The following is a 19,422-nucleotide window of genomic DNA, read 5'->3' on the forward strand; positions in this document are numbered from 1 at the left end:
GGGTTGCAAAGAGGTCTCTAACTTCTGGGAGCCAAGTACTCGCCAGGACTTTTGGAGCTGACCTGACACCTAGTGGCCAATCATAGGAATTAGTCCCACTTAGGGAAAGCTCCCTGGCTGAGGCTGTGTGGGCTTGTCCATCCTTCACTCACTTGGGGGTGGCAGTGTGTCCAGGGGCTGGCTTGGAAGGTGGGAGGTGGGGGTTGGGGTGGGGGTGGATTTTAGCTTACCTATATCTCCATAATTTCCCCAAAGCTACCCAAACGAAAAGTAACCTTTGATCAGAAGATTGCTGCCTTTTCATTTTATGCAAGAGATGGATTACAAAGTCTTGAGAAAACTTTGCTGTTTTTACCAATCCATAGTCTATAGTCCACAAATTCTCATACTTTGTGACTTCAAAACCCTCAGGGTTCCACTCAGACCCCAGCAGTTCTTGGATGCTAAGTATGGGAGGCGACTTGATGGGGGTAAGTTTATAGATTATAATAGACTTAAAAGACACAGCCTGACTTCAAGGGGATTCAATTTATTTGTGGGGTGGAGCAAAAGACATCTACATACCCTGATGAGTATGGTAGATGTGGGCTTCAGCCCCCGAATCCCTATTACATTTCTTTATTTTCTTCTATGGTCTGAATTTTGACTCCAAGCTCCTATATGGCACCCGATTAGTGGAAATTCAACTTTAGGCTAAGACCCTGATGAAGGAAGGTGCACTGTGAGGAGGGGGCACGTACCTGATTTCAAATAACATTCCTGACACATGGGCGGAGAGGCCTTGGCATCAGCTCCACCCCTGGCGAAGCAAAGTGAAACCCAAGAGTGGTGACTGGATGCATAGATGCCGGTCCAGGGCTTCCCCATGCTCTGAAGTGTCGGTTCTCGGTTATCCCCCAATTTTCCCACTTTTCAACCCCTTGCCCAAAATAACTGCCAGGTGACTGTGTCTGTTCATTCCATGGGTATTTATTGAGCATCTGTCATGTGCCAGGCACTATGCAGTGCTGTAGAGGTACAAGATTATTCAGTCTACAATGCAGTCGACAATTCAATATACATGTGAGGATGCCCTTGTTCATCCACAAAGACAAGTGCCCCCCACCCCGCCTGCTCAGCACATGCTGTTCCTGACTATCCCTGCTCTACGCTAGGCAACTCAGGCAACTCGTGTCTCCCTAGCCTCCAAGGAATTTAAAAAAGAAACACAGGGCAGCCCGGGTGGCTCAGCAGTTTAGCACCGCCTTCAGCCCAGGGAGTGATCCTGGAGACCCAGGATAGAGTCCTACGTCGCGCTCCCTGCGTGCAGCCTGCTTCTCTCCCTGCCTGTGTCTCTACCTCTCTCTCTCTTTCTGTGTGTCTCTATGAATAAATAAATAAAATCTTAAAAAAAAAAAAGAAACGCAGAAGAGTAGATCCCCAGAACAGACTGGGAAGCCTTTAGTTGAGCTGTCCTACTTTTCAGATGGAAGCATAAGGCTCCAAGGTCAGGTGGCTAAGTAGTGCTGGGCCTCGACTACATGCCAGGTCCCTCTGTCTCCCATCCTGGGCTCTTTCCACATGGCCCCTCAGCATTTGCTTCTAAAGGTCCCCGTCCTTGTTTCCTGAGCATCTGTTCCCTCAGCCACTGCCTCCCGCAGCTCAGAAATCTCTCCTTGACACAGTTTACATTTGCTCTGATGACCGCCTTTGTGCATTGATCTCCTCTTCCTTCCACTCCCCCGCTTTTCTCTTTTCTCCTGCTGCCTAGCAACCCCATCGCATTCCCAAGTTGTCTTTGCAGCTCCCACCAAGGCCGCCAAGGATGCACCCCCTGCTGGTCACTAAAAGCAGGGGGGTGCGGCCCCTGGGGAAGGGCACACCACCACCAGCAGCCCAGAGACACTGGGACCCAGCCAGACTTTATTGGCTCGCTTACAGTCTGGCCTTGAAGTTTGTCTACGGAGGTTTCAGACAGATCTCCGCCTCCTCCCTGCCACCATCCGACTTGCCAGGACATCTCTGTCACCAGGACTTCTTTCCAGACCAGACTGGTTGCTAGGGCTTCACCGTTTTCAACAAACTGGTTTGAAAGGTAAGGGGATGACACTGAGTACCAGTGCAGACTCAGATCCAAGCAAGACCATTAGAGGACCTGCCCCTCATTGTGGCAGAGGGTTGGACACAGCTGAGTTTCTGTGCCAGCTAGGCAACAGGGCAGAGAGCTGGTTTACATTGTTGGCAAGGGTTTGGCACTAGATGGGAATTTAGAATGTGCACACCCTTTGACCCAGAGATCACACCGGCTCCCCACCACCGAGCCCTTGTCGGAGAGAGTCATGTGTGCAAACACCAAAAGGATGCTGGTTACAGTATTATTTGTCATAGCAAGACCACGGAAATAAATACCCATAAAAATGAGGTTAAATAATGAGCCTTCTGTGCTATTGAAACAGCACATGGCATTTAAAACGACATTTAAAACGACTGCGATGGATCTAAATGTACAAACACGGAAAGATCGCCAAGACATCCTGGAAGGCAAAGCAAATTCAGAGGAACGTGATAACATGGTTCTATTTATGATAAATAAGAAACTGTGTGTTTGTGAGGGTAAAATAATATAGAAGAAAACATATGTGTATGCGGGGCCTACCACATGCCAGGTGATGTTCTACATGCTTTATAGGCATTAATCCTTTTACTCCTCAGAAGCTCCTATGCCATGGGTAGTGTTCTAAGCTCAGAATACAGATGGGAAAGCTGAAGCCCAGGGAGGTCGAGTGACTTGCACAGGAGTGGACCTGGGCTTGGGACTCAGGTGATCTGGCGTCCGAGGCCACGTTCTAAACCACTATCTCACACGCACACACGTGCGCACATACGTGCACACTTGATTGTGGGTTATGGGAAAGGTAGGGAAACGTGCCCTGGATTTGCTCATGAGTACTCCAGGAGGCAGAGTGCTCTGTAGGGAGGAGATAAAAGAGGACGTTCACCTTCTTCTTGCTACACTGCTGTGGATTTAGAATTTTCACGAGTAGATAGTGTTTGTAACAAAAATGAAGATAAAAATATCCATGCGACAATAAAAATGACCACTCTGCTCTTCAATCAGAACTAACAGAGCTGAGGGATAATTTGCAGGGCGCATCAGAGACCTCCCCTCAGTTCCCAAGACTCGGGGACCCAAGTCCCAGGACTGCCTCCTGATGACCACTTGAACTCGTCTGCGGACCCGGAACTTGGTCTCTCAGGCTCTGCCCGGGCACTTTCCACCCACTTCCCAAGGCACAAGAAGCATCATCACGTCAGGGAGGGTAGATGGGAATGGTGTGGGGGACGTGCGAGGCATCTTGAAGGGTCCCCTTGCTGGGTGACATGTGCCAGCCTCTCGCATGCATTGTCCCCATTTAGGCCTTACAAACCCTCTCGGGTGCTGGGGTCATAACCCCATGCTAAAGACTTGGAGACTGAGAGCCCTGGGTGCGGCTGCACCCTTGACTAGAAGCAGGGTGTGCAGATGGGTCAGTCTGCCCCGCCTGTCCTTGCCTGGCTTCTCCCCACCAGAGGCATTAGTTGGGGCACAGGACAGAGGGACCCGGGGAAGGCTTGTGGAGCAGGGCCAGAGGGGATGGCTCGGGTAGCGCTCCCTAAGGACACTGCAAGAACACAAAGCTGCAGGGCCGGATGGGAGCCCAAGTTGGCGGGGCAGCTTCTGGAAACACATAGACGTGGCTTCAAAGGCCACGGCTGCTCCTGTATGCACACACTGAGCTTCTGCGCTGCCTTTCTCCAAAGCTCAGCTTCATTGTCTGGGCTGTGAGGGAGGATGGACCTCTGGGGCTCGTGGGCAGGCCCAGCGCCCACAGAGGAAGGGGCTGCGGGAAGGGCTCACGGAGGGAGTTGCCTGCCTTATTGCTGCTGTCCCGGCCCTTTTCTGTCTCTTTAAGGAACACAGCTTGTGTCACAGGACATCACTGTCCACAGCGGAGTGGCCTGCACCTTCCGTACTTGCCCGGGAGATCCTCTCTGGCCTACTGGGTACCCGGCAAACACCTGTCACCACTCCAGGGCCTAGCCACGGGCTCCGCTGCGTCACCTCCTGTTCAGCTGTGACACTATGTCCCCAGAACCTGGCCCCACATCCAGCAGCACATGGTGGAGGCTGAAGCTCTGCGTGGAGCGTGAATGGAAGTGAGGAGGCAGACAGTGGGGCTGCCTGGGAGCCGGGGAGCCGGTGGAGGTCATCCCTGGTCACAGGCAGACACGGTGGCCCTTGGGGCGCAGATCAACCAGGGCGCCTGGTGGAGAGGTGGGGGCTCACGGGGGGCAGAAGCAGGGGAGGTTGGCCGCTGGCCTGGACTGACCTGAAGTTCACCATGTCGGGCTTGTCACTCAGCTTCTTTACCAGCTCCCTGACCTGGTACAGGTTGAGGGGGACCTTGTCCTGCTGAAGAGGTGGACGGAACAGGCCCGGTCAGTGGAGCTCCCTGCCTAGCCCTCCCCAGGGCCACACACACACACAGACACACAAGGACACACAGATACACACGCAGACGCATGGACACACACACAGACACACAGAGACACACGGATACACACAGAGACACACAGAGACACGTAGAGACACACGGACACATACACAGACACAGACACACAGAGAAACACACACACAGAGACACACAGAAACACACGGACACACACAGAGACAGACACTCAGAAACACACATACAGAGACACACACAGACACATATGCACACACAGACACACAGAGATACACACACAGACACACACAGGCACACACAGATACACAGACATACGGACACATGCAGACACACAGACACACAGATACACACAAAGACACACAGAGACACACTGACACACACACAGAGATACAGAGATAAACAGACACATACAGACACAGAGAGACACACACTCACAGATAGACACACAGACAAAGACAGACACACAGATACTGGTTGTAGCCCCTGGGGGTCAGCACACCAGTATTATGGCTTTCCGGAAGTTGCCCACAGGCATCGTCATCTTTCCATCAGGGCTCAGGCTCTTGAAGAAGTCTAAGACTGTGATCTTGTGCTGGTCGGCATAGCTCTGGGAGAAGCAGGAGACACCAGGAGCAAACACTTGATTTTATAACATCTATTAATACCACCCCCCACCCGCCGCCACCTCCCACCAAAGGGTGGCCTGGCAAGCAGAGGGGGGAAGGAGGCCGGCTGGGGAGCCTGAGTCTCCTGGGTGTTAGCGGTCGCCCTGCACAGAGTGAGGTGTGGCAAGCGGCATGCCGTGATGGTTCTGTGGGTTTGCTCAGTTTCCAGGAGCCCCCACTCCACGGAGCAGGATCTCTACGTGGCTCCAAAGAGGGAAGGATTAGAGTCCATGCTGTTTGGTCCACCTATCTTTCTTTCTGTCTACCTATCATCCATTATCCATCCATCCATCCATCCATCCATCCATCCATCCATCTTTTTTTTTTAAAGATTTTATTTACTTATTCATGAGAGACACACAGAAGCAGAGACACAGACAGAGGGAGAAGCAGGCTCCTCGCAGGGAGCCCGATATGGGACTTGATCCCCAGACAGGGATCGCACCCTGAGCTGAAGGCAGGTGCTCAACCGCTGAGCCACCCAGGTGTCCCCATCCATCATCTTTCTATTGTACATACTGTTTTATAAAACACAGTGTACTAATACATCGTGAACCTCTTCTCAATATCATAAAACATTCCTCTGGGGTCCTTTTTAAGTATCTTTTTGTTTCTCTTCCCCTCCCACTCTCAAAAAGCCCGGAGGGCCCAGCCATACTGCTAGACATTTCTGCAGGCATCCTGCTCACAGAGGAACTCCTCTGGGACCAGTTCTTGGCCCCTGCCTCTTCTTTCCCCTTTCCCCACACTTCCTACTCTGGGGTGCACTGCCTCTCCCCCTGGGGTGACTCTACTTCTGGATCCTCAACAGTTGCTCACAAGTCCAGGCTGACACCCACTGGCACCTCAGTCCATCACATCCCAGGTGATTCTCAGTCTGCTCGACGCTGTCAACACCGTAGGCGCCATGGCAGATACCATGGGTGGGTGAGCCAACACACCTCCAGTTCCCCCATGGCACGCTGCTCTTCCACGCTGAGGCTGCAGAGCGCGACGTCGACATTCCCCCAACCCCCTTTCAGCTAGGGGTTGGAATGGGATGGGTTTCACCAAGCACCTGGGTGACTCTTGTGTGAGAGGTCTGATTTGGAGACAGCAGGCCGTGGGCAGCTGGAGGGTGGTCCTGATTCAGTGGGTGACTCTCCACTGGGTAGCCTCCCCCCCCCTTTTTTTTTTTAAGATTTTATTTATTGATTCATGAGACACACAGACACACACACACACAGAGGCAGAGACACAGGCAGAGAGAGAAGCAGGTTCCATGCAGGGAGCCTGATGTGGGTTCGATCCCGGGTCTCCAGGATCGGGACCTGGGCTGAAGGCAGTGCTAAATCGCTGAGCCACCCAGGCTGCCCCATTGGGTAGCCTCCTGCTAATGGCAAAGCAGCAGCCATCCTGCAGTCCACTTGGGGGTGCAGGAGACATTTTCAGAATCTAAACCAAGACTCTTGTTTCTCCAGCCCCCATGATGTTTCTGTGCTCTGTCTCTGGTGATAGATCCCTCCTTGTTTAACCTAGCTAGGGTGGATTGGGCGGTCAGCGACAAGAACTTTGACCATACAAGGACCTGTTACTTTGGTAGGTGCTATAGATGAGACCCATCATAGCTCCTGCCCTGGAGGAGTTGTTCAGAGAGGGCCTAGTTACTCCTGACTAGGGAATCTGGAAGGGTTGCCCAAGGACATGAACTTGAGTAGAGACTTAGAGAAAGGGGAGGAATGAATGAGGCACGGAAGGCAGGAGGAAGGGTGTTCCAGGCAGAGGAACATGCATGTGTATGGGCCGGGGATTGAGCGAGAACTGGTGTGAAGAAATGGAGAAATCCAGTGGAGTTCCTCTGTGGAAAACTGGGGGTAGGGAGGGGTGGACGGAGGGTGGGGCTGGAGAGGGCCTCCTTGCCACTGGCAATGTCACTACCTTTATTTTAGTCCCTTGGACTTGAACTTTTGAGGTTATCCTTGGCTCTCTCCTATCATCCCGGCCTTCCTTTTCCCAACACATGCACACATGCACACACATGCACACTTGCACACATGCACCATATACCCCAACACTCAGCAAATCCTGGAGATGCTCCATAGTGATACCTCCTACATCTGTCCCTCCACCTCCTTTGCCACTCTCAGGCAAGGTTTCATTCTAGAACACTAGTTATCATACCTAGGATACTACCATAACGTCTGCATTGGTGTTCCCACTTTCATCTTTACCCCCTTCAGTTTATTTCCTCCCCATTTCCTGAAAAATTATCCCTCGGTCCTGCTCGAGTCCCATCACCTGCTGCTCAGCAACTACCACTGGCTCCATGCTCCCCTGTGGAATCAAACCCCCACGTGGAGTGTGGAATCTGAGGATCACCATATCCGGCCCCAGCCTCCGTGTGCAGCCTTGACTTACAGGCTTTGCGGGAACCTGGAACCATGCGGTCCTGTTCCCATTGCCCAAACAGACTGTGTGCACCCACTTCTGCTCCTTCGAGGGTGGGAAACCTACTCCCAGAACTCCCTCCCTGTCGTTGCCCACCTCAAGACTTTCTGCTTTTCAAGGCCCTTCCCCAGGACACATCTTTTTCTGTTTGCCCTAATCCCGCAGTGGCCTCTAGTCTGGACTTTGATGCTATTTGTTGCTCTTGTCACTTATTCATTATTTATCATATATCTATGAGAAGTTATTGCATCTGTTCCATCTTTTCAACCAGATGGTTGCTCCCACCCTCCCCCCAACTGCCGCCCCGAGGGGAAGGACTATGTTTTATGTTGCACATCCGGTTTGGTTTCTGAGATTCCTCTGAGACTCCTAGAGATTTCTTTGCTGTTTTAAACAGGGGATGGGGCCCCCGCTTTGCAACTGAGAACTCTGTTCCTGTTCCCTGGAGCATCCTGCGCCCCTTGAAAAACAGATTTCCCCTTGGTTCTATCTGATGTCATCTGACTTGTGAAGATAGTCAATACCCCCCTTGCCTTCCAGAACTTTCCACACAACAATAATTTTCATGCAGAACTCTCCTATTTAGTCCTGGAAGCTAAGGCACAGAGCAGACCAATCAAGATGCAGGAAGCAGCCCCAGAGGCACAAACCCTGCAGAACCTACATCTGCACGGCATCACCTCAGATAGCAACCAGTCTGCATCCAGCAGAGGCCCGCCAACCCTGCCACCGGTGAGGGGCGGGGGTGGGAACACTGGCCTGGGCTGGGTACTACTCTGTGAGGTGGTCAGACCAGGTGAGCTCCCTAGCAGCTCTAAAATTGTCTGATTTTTTTCATTCCCATGGTTACATCTCCCTCCTGTGACCTAAGACTTAGGTCAAGAGCAGGTTACCCCTAGATATAAAGGATCTGAGCGTTCCTCTTTAGCTAAAGCCACCAAATAGCTGTGCTCACCAGGTATCTTGGCATCCTTACCAGCTATTGGAAAGAGCTTGGGTTTGTTGGGTGCTTATTATTGGCCAGGCATTGCTCTCAGCCTTTTGTGGGTGTCATATAGAATTGATCTCTGCAGCAGCCCTCCTGGGGTGAGTCCTGTTGTTCTACCCATTTTCCAGGTGAAGAGACTGGGACCCAGAGGGCACTGTGACTTGCCTTTGTCATACATTAGCAAGTGGAGGAGCCCGGCTGGTAGAAACCATCCTGTTCCAAGCCCCTGCCACTTCAGCCAGTTCCCAGATCGCCCCTTCCTCCGGGGTCAGATGGCACTACTGAGGGGAAATCCAGCATCCACAAGGAATATTCCATGTCTGAGACATTCCTTATCAGAGAGGATTGTGCAGACCCTTTGCAGGAGGGGAGACTCTGAGTCCTTGGGGTCTCTGAGAGGAAAGCAAGGGCTCACCTGAATCAATTTCATGGGGTTCGCCCACAGGAGGACAGTTTTCTTGGCAGAGAGGCCTTGCACTGCCTTGTACACCACGTCCAGCTGGGGGTGGATGGCACACACCCCATCCAATATTTTTAGGAACTGCTCAGACACCAGCACATTCTGAGGCAGGGAGACAGGGGACCCCTCATGAGGAAGGCATTACCCGTACCATCTTGACGCCCCCCCCCCACCCGCTGCCCCAGCCCCAGGTCCATCCAAGCCAAAGGCAGAGGTGTATGTTTTTTGTTTGTTTGTTTTGTTTTGTTTTTTGTCTTTTCCAGCTTTTTCTGTAGTGCTGCTCCTAGACTGGGGTAGTTGATCTTTCTTAGACTCTGATTTGACTTGTGAGGTTCACACGTGATTTTGATCAGATGTTCTAGTTGAGTGCTGGTAGCCTGTCACATACTGTCGGCTCGGCTCTGCTCTCAGATGGTGAGCATCACTGTCTGCATGTGACAGATGAGACACAGCTATGGGGTTAGGAGGCTGGTCCCGAGGCAAAAGCCCTGAAATGTCCATTTCACCACCATATTGGTCTTTGGAGCCGGTGCTCTGGATGAGGATTCCTCTTTCCAACCACTCTGACCTGACTCAAAACTCCCCTTTTAGAAGTGCCTTCAGTAGTGCCAATCTGGGTTATGAGTCACAGAAGAGATGTTCTGTGAAGCAGTGTTTGACCAAACCTGGCCTTCACTGGTTTGGTCAGCCTGCTCCATTCCTCAGATGTGCTTCTGAGGATTCACTTACTGCTTCGAATAATTAAACCCATGCTTAACCTGATTTGTAGATATTCTAGAGAAAGTTCTAGAGAAGGTTCGTCTACAATGAAGAAATTCCAACACTGTTTAGAGCTATGTCAGGAGAAATGACAAAAGGGAAGGAAAAGGCCCATTCAGACTGTCTGTCCTTGGTAGGCTTGTAAAATGGCAGTGTGATCCCAGCTCATGGGGACATGAGTTCGTGTGCCATCTGGAGTTAGATGAAACAGCACCATTTCTAATGTTCCCTCAGACACCAAGGGACAGTGACTGTATGCATGCCTTCCAAACTGTACTGTGGGGGAGGGAGGGAGAGCAAATGCCAACAGAATCTGGGTGTGTAACTGAGACCCAGAGGCAGGGTGGGGCAAGGTCAGAGCTGTAGGAGGAGGATGGACAGAGGACCTCTGCGGGGGAAGACCTTAAGCAAAAGGAGGAGCCTGGGATGGGGAGCAAGAGAACTCAGTGAAAAGAAAAGCAGGTATGTTTTTCTAATGTCTTATAATCTGTGGCAAACCTAAGTCCAAATGTTACTTATTATTCAGTTCCAAGCTCAAGGAGCTTGGGCTTCTATATTCAAAATATCATCACTGATTTTATTGCAAGGCATTAAAATCTTGGCAAAACTTTATGTTTGTGTGGCATTTATATAACATGACGTTAACACCATATGTACATTTATAGAACTCTAGAGCAAGAGGCAGAAGCCCTGGGTTTACCGTTTGTCGTGTTTCTTGTTTGCTGTGTGGTCCTGGGCAAGTGACCTAACCTCTCTGTTTCAGTTTCCTTATATAGAATATTGGAAAATGAGGAAAAGTTCTTGTTATGGGTTGGACTGTATTCCCACCAAAAAGATATTGGAGGCCTAATCCCCCAGACCCGTGAAGGTGACTTTATTTGGAAATAGGGTCTTTGTAGATGATCGAGTAAGATGAGGTCATGGGGTAGGCCCTAATCTTCTGCTATGACTGGTGTCCTTGTATAAAGGAGCATTTGGGGGATGCCTGGGTGGCTCAGTGGTTGAGCATCTGCCTTTGGCTCAGGGCGTGATCTGGTCTAAGGATTGAGTCCCACATTGGGCTCCCTGCATGGAGCCTGCTTCTCCCTCTGCCTATGTCTCTGCCTCTCTCTCTCTGTGTGTGTCTCTTGTGAATAAATAAATTAAAAGGGGGGGTGCATTTGGATATGGAGACAGGCATGCACAGAGGGAGAGCGCCCTCTGACGCTGAAGGCAGAAATCAGGGTGATGCTCCTACCAAAGATTGCTGGCAAAGCACTAGACTCTGGGAGAAGGAGAGGACACATTCTTCCTCACACTCCTCTGAAGGCACCAATCCTGCCAGTGCCTTGATCTTGAGCTTTAGTTTACAGAGCTGTGAGATAATACCTTTCTATTGTTTGAGCCACCTGGATTGTCGTGCTTTGTCAAGGGCAGCTCTAGGACTTGAATGCACTTTATCTACCTCCCAGAGTAGGGGTCAGGTGAAGCTGGAGCATGTAAAATCACTTTGGGGGGAAAGCCAGTATAAAGTGGTGGACAAGCTACCACCTCTCTGAGGATTGAGACAAGAACATGTGGCCCCAGTGATGTCACCTGTTCGAGTCTCCCTACTCCATCAGGAGGTTAACCCTTAAATTCTGCTTTCAGCAGGCCAAGTCGTGGAATAAAAATACAAATTTGCCTATGTGTTAATTCTCATATTCTAAAAGTTCTGTGATTCTGGAACCATTCTGGCACCCAGGGCTGTCCATGAGCAGAAATGGCAGTCAACAAACTCTGCTCTGGGTCCTCTCACTTCTGTTTCTACCATCTGCTCTCAGACCTTCTAGGTCTGGTCAGTGATTTCACACTGTAAAGTTATTGACTGAATGGTTATTCCCACTAAAAGGACTCCAAGAGAGGGCCAAGCTGTATTCCAAAAGGAGTGACCTTTTCATGGAGTACTTGTGTAAGGGCCTGTGAGAGACAGGGCTATTGGCACCTGCCAACACAGCGTGGCCATGGTAACTACCATGCTTCCTGGTACCAGCAACTACCATCTGATCACTCACGGAAATGTCAATCTCTTCCATCTTGGATTTGGGGTTCCTCTTGATGGATAGGATAAGCAAAACAGCCCCATCCATACTCATAGGGTTGAGGAAAAGCTGTGGGAGGAAGGGCAAGACAGGAGGAGGGTGAGATGGAGACAGACAGGAGAGGCTGGCACAGAGCATGGCTTCCATTTTTTCCCATCAAATCATAATCTCTGACTTCCACCCAGACTTCTCTGTAAGCATCTGCCTCCCTGTCTGCTTGTCCAGTCATCCATCTGCTTGTCCATCTCATGGCTCACCCCATCATCTATCCAGCCAGCTAGCAAAAATTTATTAGGAGCTTGCCATGTGCCGGTTGCTGGAAAAAGTGCTAAGGGATACACACAGACAGACAGGACAAGGTCTCCATCCACATGTAGCTTACACTCCAGAGGGGGCCACAGGCAAACAAGCAAATGGCATCAGAAGTGCAGTGAGGGCAGTGACAGAGGTCCATGTTGGTACTGCATGAGCTAGGCAAGGGGCATCCAGCACAGTGGAGGGGACACTGGAGCTAAGCCTTGCAGAACTAAGGGGGATTATTCTGGTCTGAAGAAGCAGAGGCAGGACCAGAAGAAGGAGTGAGATGCACCAGAGAAGACAAGGGTAGGCAAGTGCAAGGGTGCGGAGGTGTCTGGTTAATGGCAAACATTTCATGAGCAGGAGCGGAAAGAACGAGGCTACAGGGCTGGGGTGGGGCAGATCACAGGGACCACACGGGCTTAGCTAAGTGCTCAGGGCATTATCCCAGTGGGGCTGAGATGCCCTAGACCTAGGGCAGCCTGGGTGGCTCAGCGGTTTAGCATCGCCTGCAGCCCAGGTTGTGATCCTGGAGTCCCAGGTTGTGATCCTGGGAGACCCAGGATCGAGTCCCACATCGAGCTCGGGGCCTGCTTCTCCCTCTGTCTGTGTCTCTTCCTCTCTCTCATATTCTGTGTCTCTCATGAATAAATAACCAAAATCTAAAAAAGAAAAGAAAAGAAAAGAAAATCCCTGTTGCCGTGTTCCATCCCTGGCTTCCATCTTTGAAGATTTGGGTTCTCTGAACTTTCCCTGGCCTCCTTGCTCCCTGGTGGCTGAATCACAGGCAGGCCGCATCAGTGTCTCCACTGTGAGTTACCCTTCCTCCTGCTCTGGCCATGCCTCGCCCGCAGTTCCCAGTGTCACCAGCCCATCCCCCTGCTCCATCCACTGCTGGGAATCTGGCTTCCTCTTTGCAGCTCTGAGGTGCTTGTCCACTCAGATGGCAGCTCGTTGTCACTGGTTTCTAACTCCTGTCCTTCTCCACCAGCGCCCCCACATCTGTGGTTCCCCCGAATCACCCCCCATATTGAAGGATTTGGAGTTGCCGCAGGAGACTGCAGCTGACTTGTCTGCCCGCAGGAAGACTGCAGGCTGACTTCTCTGCCTCTCATGGCCTGCAGGGCTCGGCTTTCTGGTCTGGCGGGTGGGGCTAGTGGAGCCCACACGGGAGGGCTGTGCTGTGAGCAAGCAGCAGCCCATATGTGCACCTGCCTCATGGTAGGAGCCCCAGAAAGGGGAACTGGTAATGGAAGGCCTCATCTTTCATCTGTTTTCCAACTGCCTGGGACCTTCTATGTCATACATTAGCATCTGTACGCCAATCAATTTCCTTACTAAAAAAAAAAAAAAGATTTTGTATATTTATTTGACAGAGAGAGCACAAATAGAGCAGCAGAGGGAGAGGGAGAAGCAGACCCCCTGTTGAACAGGGGGTCCGATGCGAGGCTGGATCCCAGGACTCTGGGATCATGACCTGAGCCAAAGGCAAATGCTTGACTGACTAAACCACCCAGGTGCCCCTATAAGCCAATTGATTTGAAATGAAAGATGTATTCATTCATTCATTAATGGTCATTCACTGGGCATCTTCTCTATGCTCAGCACTGAGCTAAGGTACAAGGGGTATAATAAGGGGTAGAACCAAACACAGTCTTTGGTCTCATGCAGCTCTCACACCAGTGGAGGTGACCAGACAACTAGTCACTGAAATGCTAATATAAGGAGGAACCTGACAAGCTCTGTGTGAAGAAGTGAGCCAAGATCTGAGGGTCTGTGAGAGGCTTGCTGCCAGAGAGGCATGCTGGGGTGGGAGAGTGACTCAGGTAGGTGCAGGGAGCAGTGGGGGAAGGCACTACAGGTGAGGCTGAGGCCAGGGCCACAAGGGAGAGCCAGGCCCCAGGAGGGGGGGAGATGAAAGGAGACACTGAGGCCATGGCTGGACAGCAAGGAAGAGCATGTGGTAAACTGAGGTTGTTGAAGTACACTGGGATGAGAGAAGTGAATTGAAACCACAGGGAGCCAGATGGAGGTCTCAGCTCAAGGAAACTAGCTGCGGGTGGGGGTGGAAGCCAGACTTAGGCTCAAAATGCATACTCTGGCTTCAATGTGGAGCAGTCTGGAGGAGACCCAGGTGGGAGGAGGGAAGACCGTATAGGAGATGACACCATGCACCAGGTGACCGTAGAGGGTGACATTAGGGTTATAGCAGAGAGACAGTCTAGAACCTATGCACGTGTGAAGCACAAGGTAAATCTTCCCAATGATTCTCTCCAGCAATATGCAACCCCATCACCCTGCTGTCCCCACCCCAGCATACACAGATACACACACATGGGCACACAATGGATGCAAGGACACACAGATGAACACACATGGACACATGGATGCATACACACAGATGCATGGACACGGACACAGGTGCAGGCTCACAGCAGCATGGACACGCAGATGCATGAACACACACCTGGAAACATGGACACACATAGATTCATGGGTGTGCACACATGCACAGGGACGCACCCATAAAATGGCCCATTCCCAGCTTGAGCAAAGATTTTACCTTCAGGACTTTGAGGCTCTCATTGAACTCCAGTCCTTTGCTGATTTTGGAGATTCCCTCATTGCTGATATCATTGATGCTGATGTCTAGGTAGACCAGGGAGCTGTTGAGTCTGAGGACCTCCCCGAGGGCTGTGGCCCCCTCGTTCCCAAAGCCGTTCATAGACAGATCCAGTTTCTGCAGGGTTCCATTAGCCTCCAAGGGACGGAAGAGAACAGCACCAGTGGCAAGGTTGCATGTGACTCATCCAGCCACGAGGCCCTGGTTCCTCTCCCCATCCAGTCTGGGTGCTCAATAGTCTCTAGGAGGGAGACCTTTCCAGATCCCTCCCAGTGGAGGGAGTCAGAACCTGGTCATTCCCTACCCCTAATTAAACTGCCCTCTTGAAGTATCCCCAAAGATGCCACCGAGGCCCCAGCAAGTTGAATTTGCCAAAGTAGGATTTATACTAAAGAATAAAGCACATCCAGGAATTGTGGGAATGATGCTAACAACATGAAAGCATTTGATGAGAGCTCAGTGTGCTCTCATCAATGGGGTCATGAGGAAAAGGTTCAAGATGGTGGGATGGGAGGCGCTGGACATCCTCCCTGGACTCAACACACCCTTGCCAGAGAGCATCTTACCCGGAGACCATTGCACAAGGCCACAGCTCCCCGTATGTAGAAGTGATTCCAGCTCAGATCCAGTGACTGGAGCCCTACATTGAGGGCTGGGGGAGAAAAGGAGTCATGTGAGTGTCCTCCAACTCCCAGAGAACACACTCTTGGAGTTGACAAACGTCCATGACATTGGGGAATAAAGATGCTCATGCAAAGTTAAGACATCGGGGCAATAATTTTTCAGTTATTCATTTAAACATAAAGTTGTAAGATGATCCCCAAGGCTGGCAACAATGTAGTAAAACAATCATACTCCAATATTGCAGGTGGCAAGCGAAATTGCTACAATCTAGTTGGCAAATGTGATCTGGTCACAGATATTTCACTATTATGCGCACCCTATCACACAGCAATATCACCTCTGAGACTCTTCTAAAGACACAGTGCAGGATACGAGAAGAGTTACATGCTTGTTGTTTATCATGGCATCACTTAATAAAAGCAACGTTTGTGACTCACAGGGGAAGAGTAAAATATATAATAAACAGCACCTGGTGGAATATTATGCAACCATTAAACTAGATAGAGGTAGCATGGAACACAGGGGTTGTATTTACACGGGGCAGGCTCTGATGGCATTTATCTCACGAGATGCTTTTTTCTTGGGGATCTACGGGGACAGAGGTGGCTCCAGAAAGCTAAGTGGTGAGGCACTAGGCTCGTCCAGAAGCTGGTTTGCATACAAGTTGCACTTTTTTTTTTAAACTTAGAAATACTTTGGGGGAGCCCTGGGTAGTGCAGTCGGATAAGCGTCTGACTCTTGGTTCCAGCTCGGGTTGTGATCTCAGGGTGGGTGAGTTCGAGCCCCCCTTTGGGCTCTGTGCTCAGCAGGAAGTCTGCTTAGGACTCTCTCCCTCTGCCCCTCCTCTGCTCTTTCTCTAAAATAAATACATAAATCTTAAAAAAAATACTTTTGCTTACGTGCTACAAAGCCTTGAGGAGATAGCCTGTTCTTTTATTTATTTTTTTAAAAATAAAATCCTTTTTTGATATCCTGTTTAAACACATCATCATGGTTATTTTTATTAGGGGAGGGCAGATATGCCAGGGACACTGCTGGAGAGAGGCTGAAGCATTCTTGAAGCTTTACTGGGTGGGAGGCAGCACCTTCAGGCCTCAGGCCCAGGAAGAGGTCTGACTCGATTTTCTTTTCCATGGTCAGTGTGCTGTGTACTGATGTGTGCGTCTCTTGTGTCGACCACCAGGATGGACTTTCAGTAAGGTACACAACACCTTATATTATTTTGAGAATAAATGTTCCCCTGCCTTCATTCTCTTCCTCATTCTCCTCTACCCCTATTTCTTCTTCTCTGCTAATTCCCTCACTTAAGTTATGCTTTGCACACCTGCATCTCCTCAGTGGCTGCCAACTTTAAATTTTAGGTCTGTTCTCACCGCCTCGCTAGCTGTGTGACCTCAAGCAGGCTCCTTATGCTTCCCTTACTTCTGTTTCCTTATCTGTAAAAATGGAGATATTAACCCATGCAAGGTGTTGTGAGAGAATTGATGTAAAATATCTAGCAGGGGATCCCTGGGTGGCGCAGCGGTTTGGCGCCTGCCTTTGGCCCAGGGCGCAATCCTGGAGACTCGGGATCGAATCCCACGTCAGGCTCCCGGCATGGAGCCTGCTTCTCCCTCTGCCTACGTCTCTGCCTCTCTCTCTTTCTCTCTCTGTGACTATCATAAATAAATAAAATTAAAAAAAATAAAATGTCTAGCAGGATGCCTGTCACATGGCAATCGCTTAATAACTGGCAGCTTTCATAATAAATATTTTTTAAAGCTCATATAGGATATGATGGTAACCATTTTAAAACAGAAGGTAGTCTGTCTCACTTGAAAGTTGTTTGGAAATTTAGGGTTTTTTTAAAAAAAAATATTCTAAGTAACCTCCACACCCAACATGGGGCTTGAACCCACGACCCCAAGATCAACAGTCGCAGGTTCCACCGACTGAGCCGGCCAGGTGCCCCTAAAATTTAGTTTTAAAGTATCTGGAAATCAGTTTTCAGATGGACCCAAATTGCCCCACAAAGCTGGTACACTTTGCTCCTCCCCTCTGACCTGTTGGGCTGGGCCCTCCCTCTTGGGGAATCTGTGGCTCACCCCTCACTGAGGGGGTGGTAGCAGTGAGACCAGAGAGCTCCCCCCCACCTGCCAGGCCACCACCTCTGGCACCCACGCTCCGCCCCCTCCTTCTCTCAGCTCTGTTCCCTGAGGCCTCCCCTGCCCCTTTGCTCCTCACGCCACAGCCGCCAACCTGTTCAAGGACTCGGCTCCTGCAACTATCTCCTCCTCCTTCCTTGCCACCCGTTTCTTCTTCTTTCCTTCCTGTCAGCATTATCCAACCTTACAAACCTTCCTGACTCCATGTGACCCATCTTTCTGCCCCGGCCTCATCTCAGTGGGGCTTCTGGAGGTGCCCATGTTGCCATTTCACTTCTTTGCATCCCATTTTCAACTCCACCTCTTCTGGCCAGGTGTCCACACTCACCTCCTTCGCTAACACAACACTTGTCCTGGTCACCAATTATCTCTATGTTGCTGAGTCCTGTGGTCACTTTTCTGACCTCATCTTATTTGACCTCTAAGCAGCACTTGACCCAGCTGAGACCACTTTTCCCTTCTTGAAAGAATCCCTTACTTGGCTCTTTGATACCTCACCTTCCCCCTACTTGGCTGGCCACTTCTGCTGGGTCTCCTTCCCCACCCCTCCCTGGGACACCTAAAAGTGTCAGAGTGGCCCAATGGCCACCTTCTCACCTCCCTCCACACTCCTTGCCTAGATGATCTCATCTTGCCCCATGGTTTTATTTATTTATTTTAAAATTTTTTTAGAATTTTATTTTTTTATTTTAAAGACTTTATGAGAGAGAGAGAGAGAGAGAGAGAGAGAGAGAGAGAGGAGAGGAGGGAGGGAGGGAGGGAGAGAGAGAGAAGAAGCAGGCTCCATGGGCAGTCCCAGTGGTGCAGCGGTTTAGCACCGCCTTTGGCCCAGGGCGTGATCCTGAAGACCCAGATCGAGCCCCACTTTGGGCTCTCTGCATGGAGCCTGCTTCTCCCTCTGCCTGTGTCTCTGCCTCTCTCTGTGTGTCTCTATAAATAAATAGAATCTTTTTTAAAAAAAGAAGCAGGCTCCAATGCAGGGAGCCCGATGTGGGACTTGATCCCAGGACTCCAGGATCACGCCCTGGGCCAAAGGCAGGCTCTAGCCCACTGAGCCACCCAAGGATCCCACCCCATGGTTTTAAATACATTGCAATGCCTCTAACTCCCAGATGCATATTCCCAGTCCTGATCTGTTCACCGAGCTCTAAACCCGTATAGCAAATCGGATGTCTTCATGTAGATGTCAAACAGACATGGCAAACATCACATGGCCGAAACAGAAGTTTTGGCTCCTGACTCCTGTCCCCTCATATCTGTTATTCCCTGACTTTTCCCCATTTAAGTAAATGGCACCACCATCCAGCCAATTCCTGAAACAAAATAACCAGACATCTATTTTTCTCTCTCCCTTTCCTTCTCCACACCAGCGAGTCCTTTTGGCTTTACTTCCAAGGCACATTCTGGATTCATTCACTCCTCTCTGGAGGGCGGGGGGTGGGGGTGAATGGGTGATGGGCACTGAGGGGGGCACTTGACGGGATGAGCACTGGGTGTTATTCTATATGTTGGTAACCTGAACACCAATAAAAAATTAATTTATTAAAAAAAAAAACATTCACTCCTCTCTATTGACACCTCCTCCGTCAGCTCCAGCTATGGTCCTGTCTTGCCTGGACTACTACATTAGCTTCATGATGGGCCTTCCTTCTTTCATTCTTTTTTTTTTTAATTAAAGTTTAATTAACATGCAATGTTATGTTAGTTTCAGGTGTATGACATGGATCCAACAATTCTATACATTACCTAGTGCTCACTGTGGTAAGTGTGGTCACCATCTGCTACCACGTGACACTATTACAGTATTATTGACAGTACTCTCTACGCTCTATGTTGCTCTCTGTTTTTAAAAGTCCGCTTTGTCCTCAGTTGTGTTCATCATAAAGCT

General features: G+C 50.3%; 1 protein-coding gene across 1 annotated transcript in view; it reads right to left on the minus strand.

Annotated features, from left to right (window-relative positions):
* Positions 1-1,965: 1,965 nt before the first annotated feature.
* The window catches only part of LRRC74A (leucine rich repeat containing 74A), a 47,295-nt gene continuing 29,838 nt past the window's right edge, over positions 1,966-19,422 (minus strand). The window contains exons 8-14 of the mRNA XM_055303934.1: positions 15,333-15,418; positions 14,707-14,901; positions 11,820-11,915; positions 8,983-9,129; positions 4,987-5,094; positions 4,350-4,432; positions 1,966-2,062 (exon numbers count right to left, since the gene is read on the minus strand). Of these exons, the coding sequence (XP_055159909.1) occupies positions 2,038-2,062; positions 4,350-4,432; positions 4,987-5,094; positions 8,983-9,129; positions 11,820-11,915; positions 14,707-14,901; positions 15,333-15,418 (740 nt within the window). The 3' untranslated portion in view covers positions 1,966-2,037. The remainder of the gene's footprint in view (positions 2,063-4,349; positions 4,433-4,986; positions 5,095-8,982; positions 9,130-11,819; positions 11,916-14,706; positions 14,902-15,332; positions 15,419-19,422) is intronic.

The sequence above is a fragment of the Nyctereutes procyonoides genome, unplaced genomic scaffold (assembly GCF_905146905.1).
Source record: "Nyctereutes procyonoides isolate TBG_1078 unplaced genomic scaffold, NYPRO_anot_genome, whole genome shotgun sequence".
NCBI classification, from domain to species: Eukaryota; Metazoa; Chordata; class Mammalia; order Carnivora; family Canidae; genus Nyctereutes; species Nyctereutes procyonoides.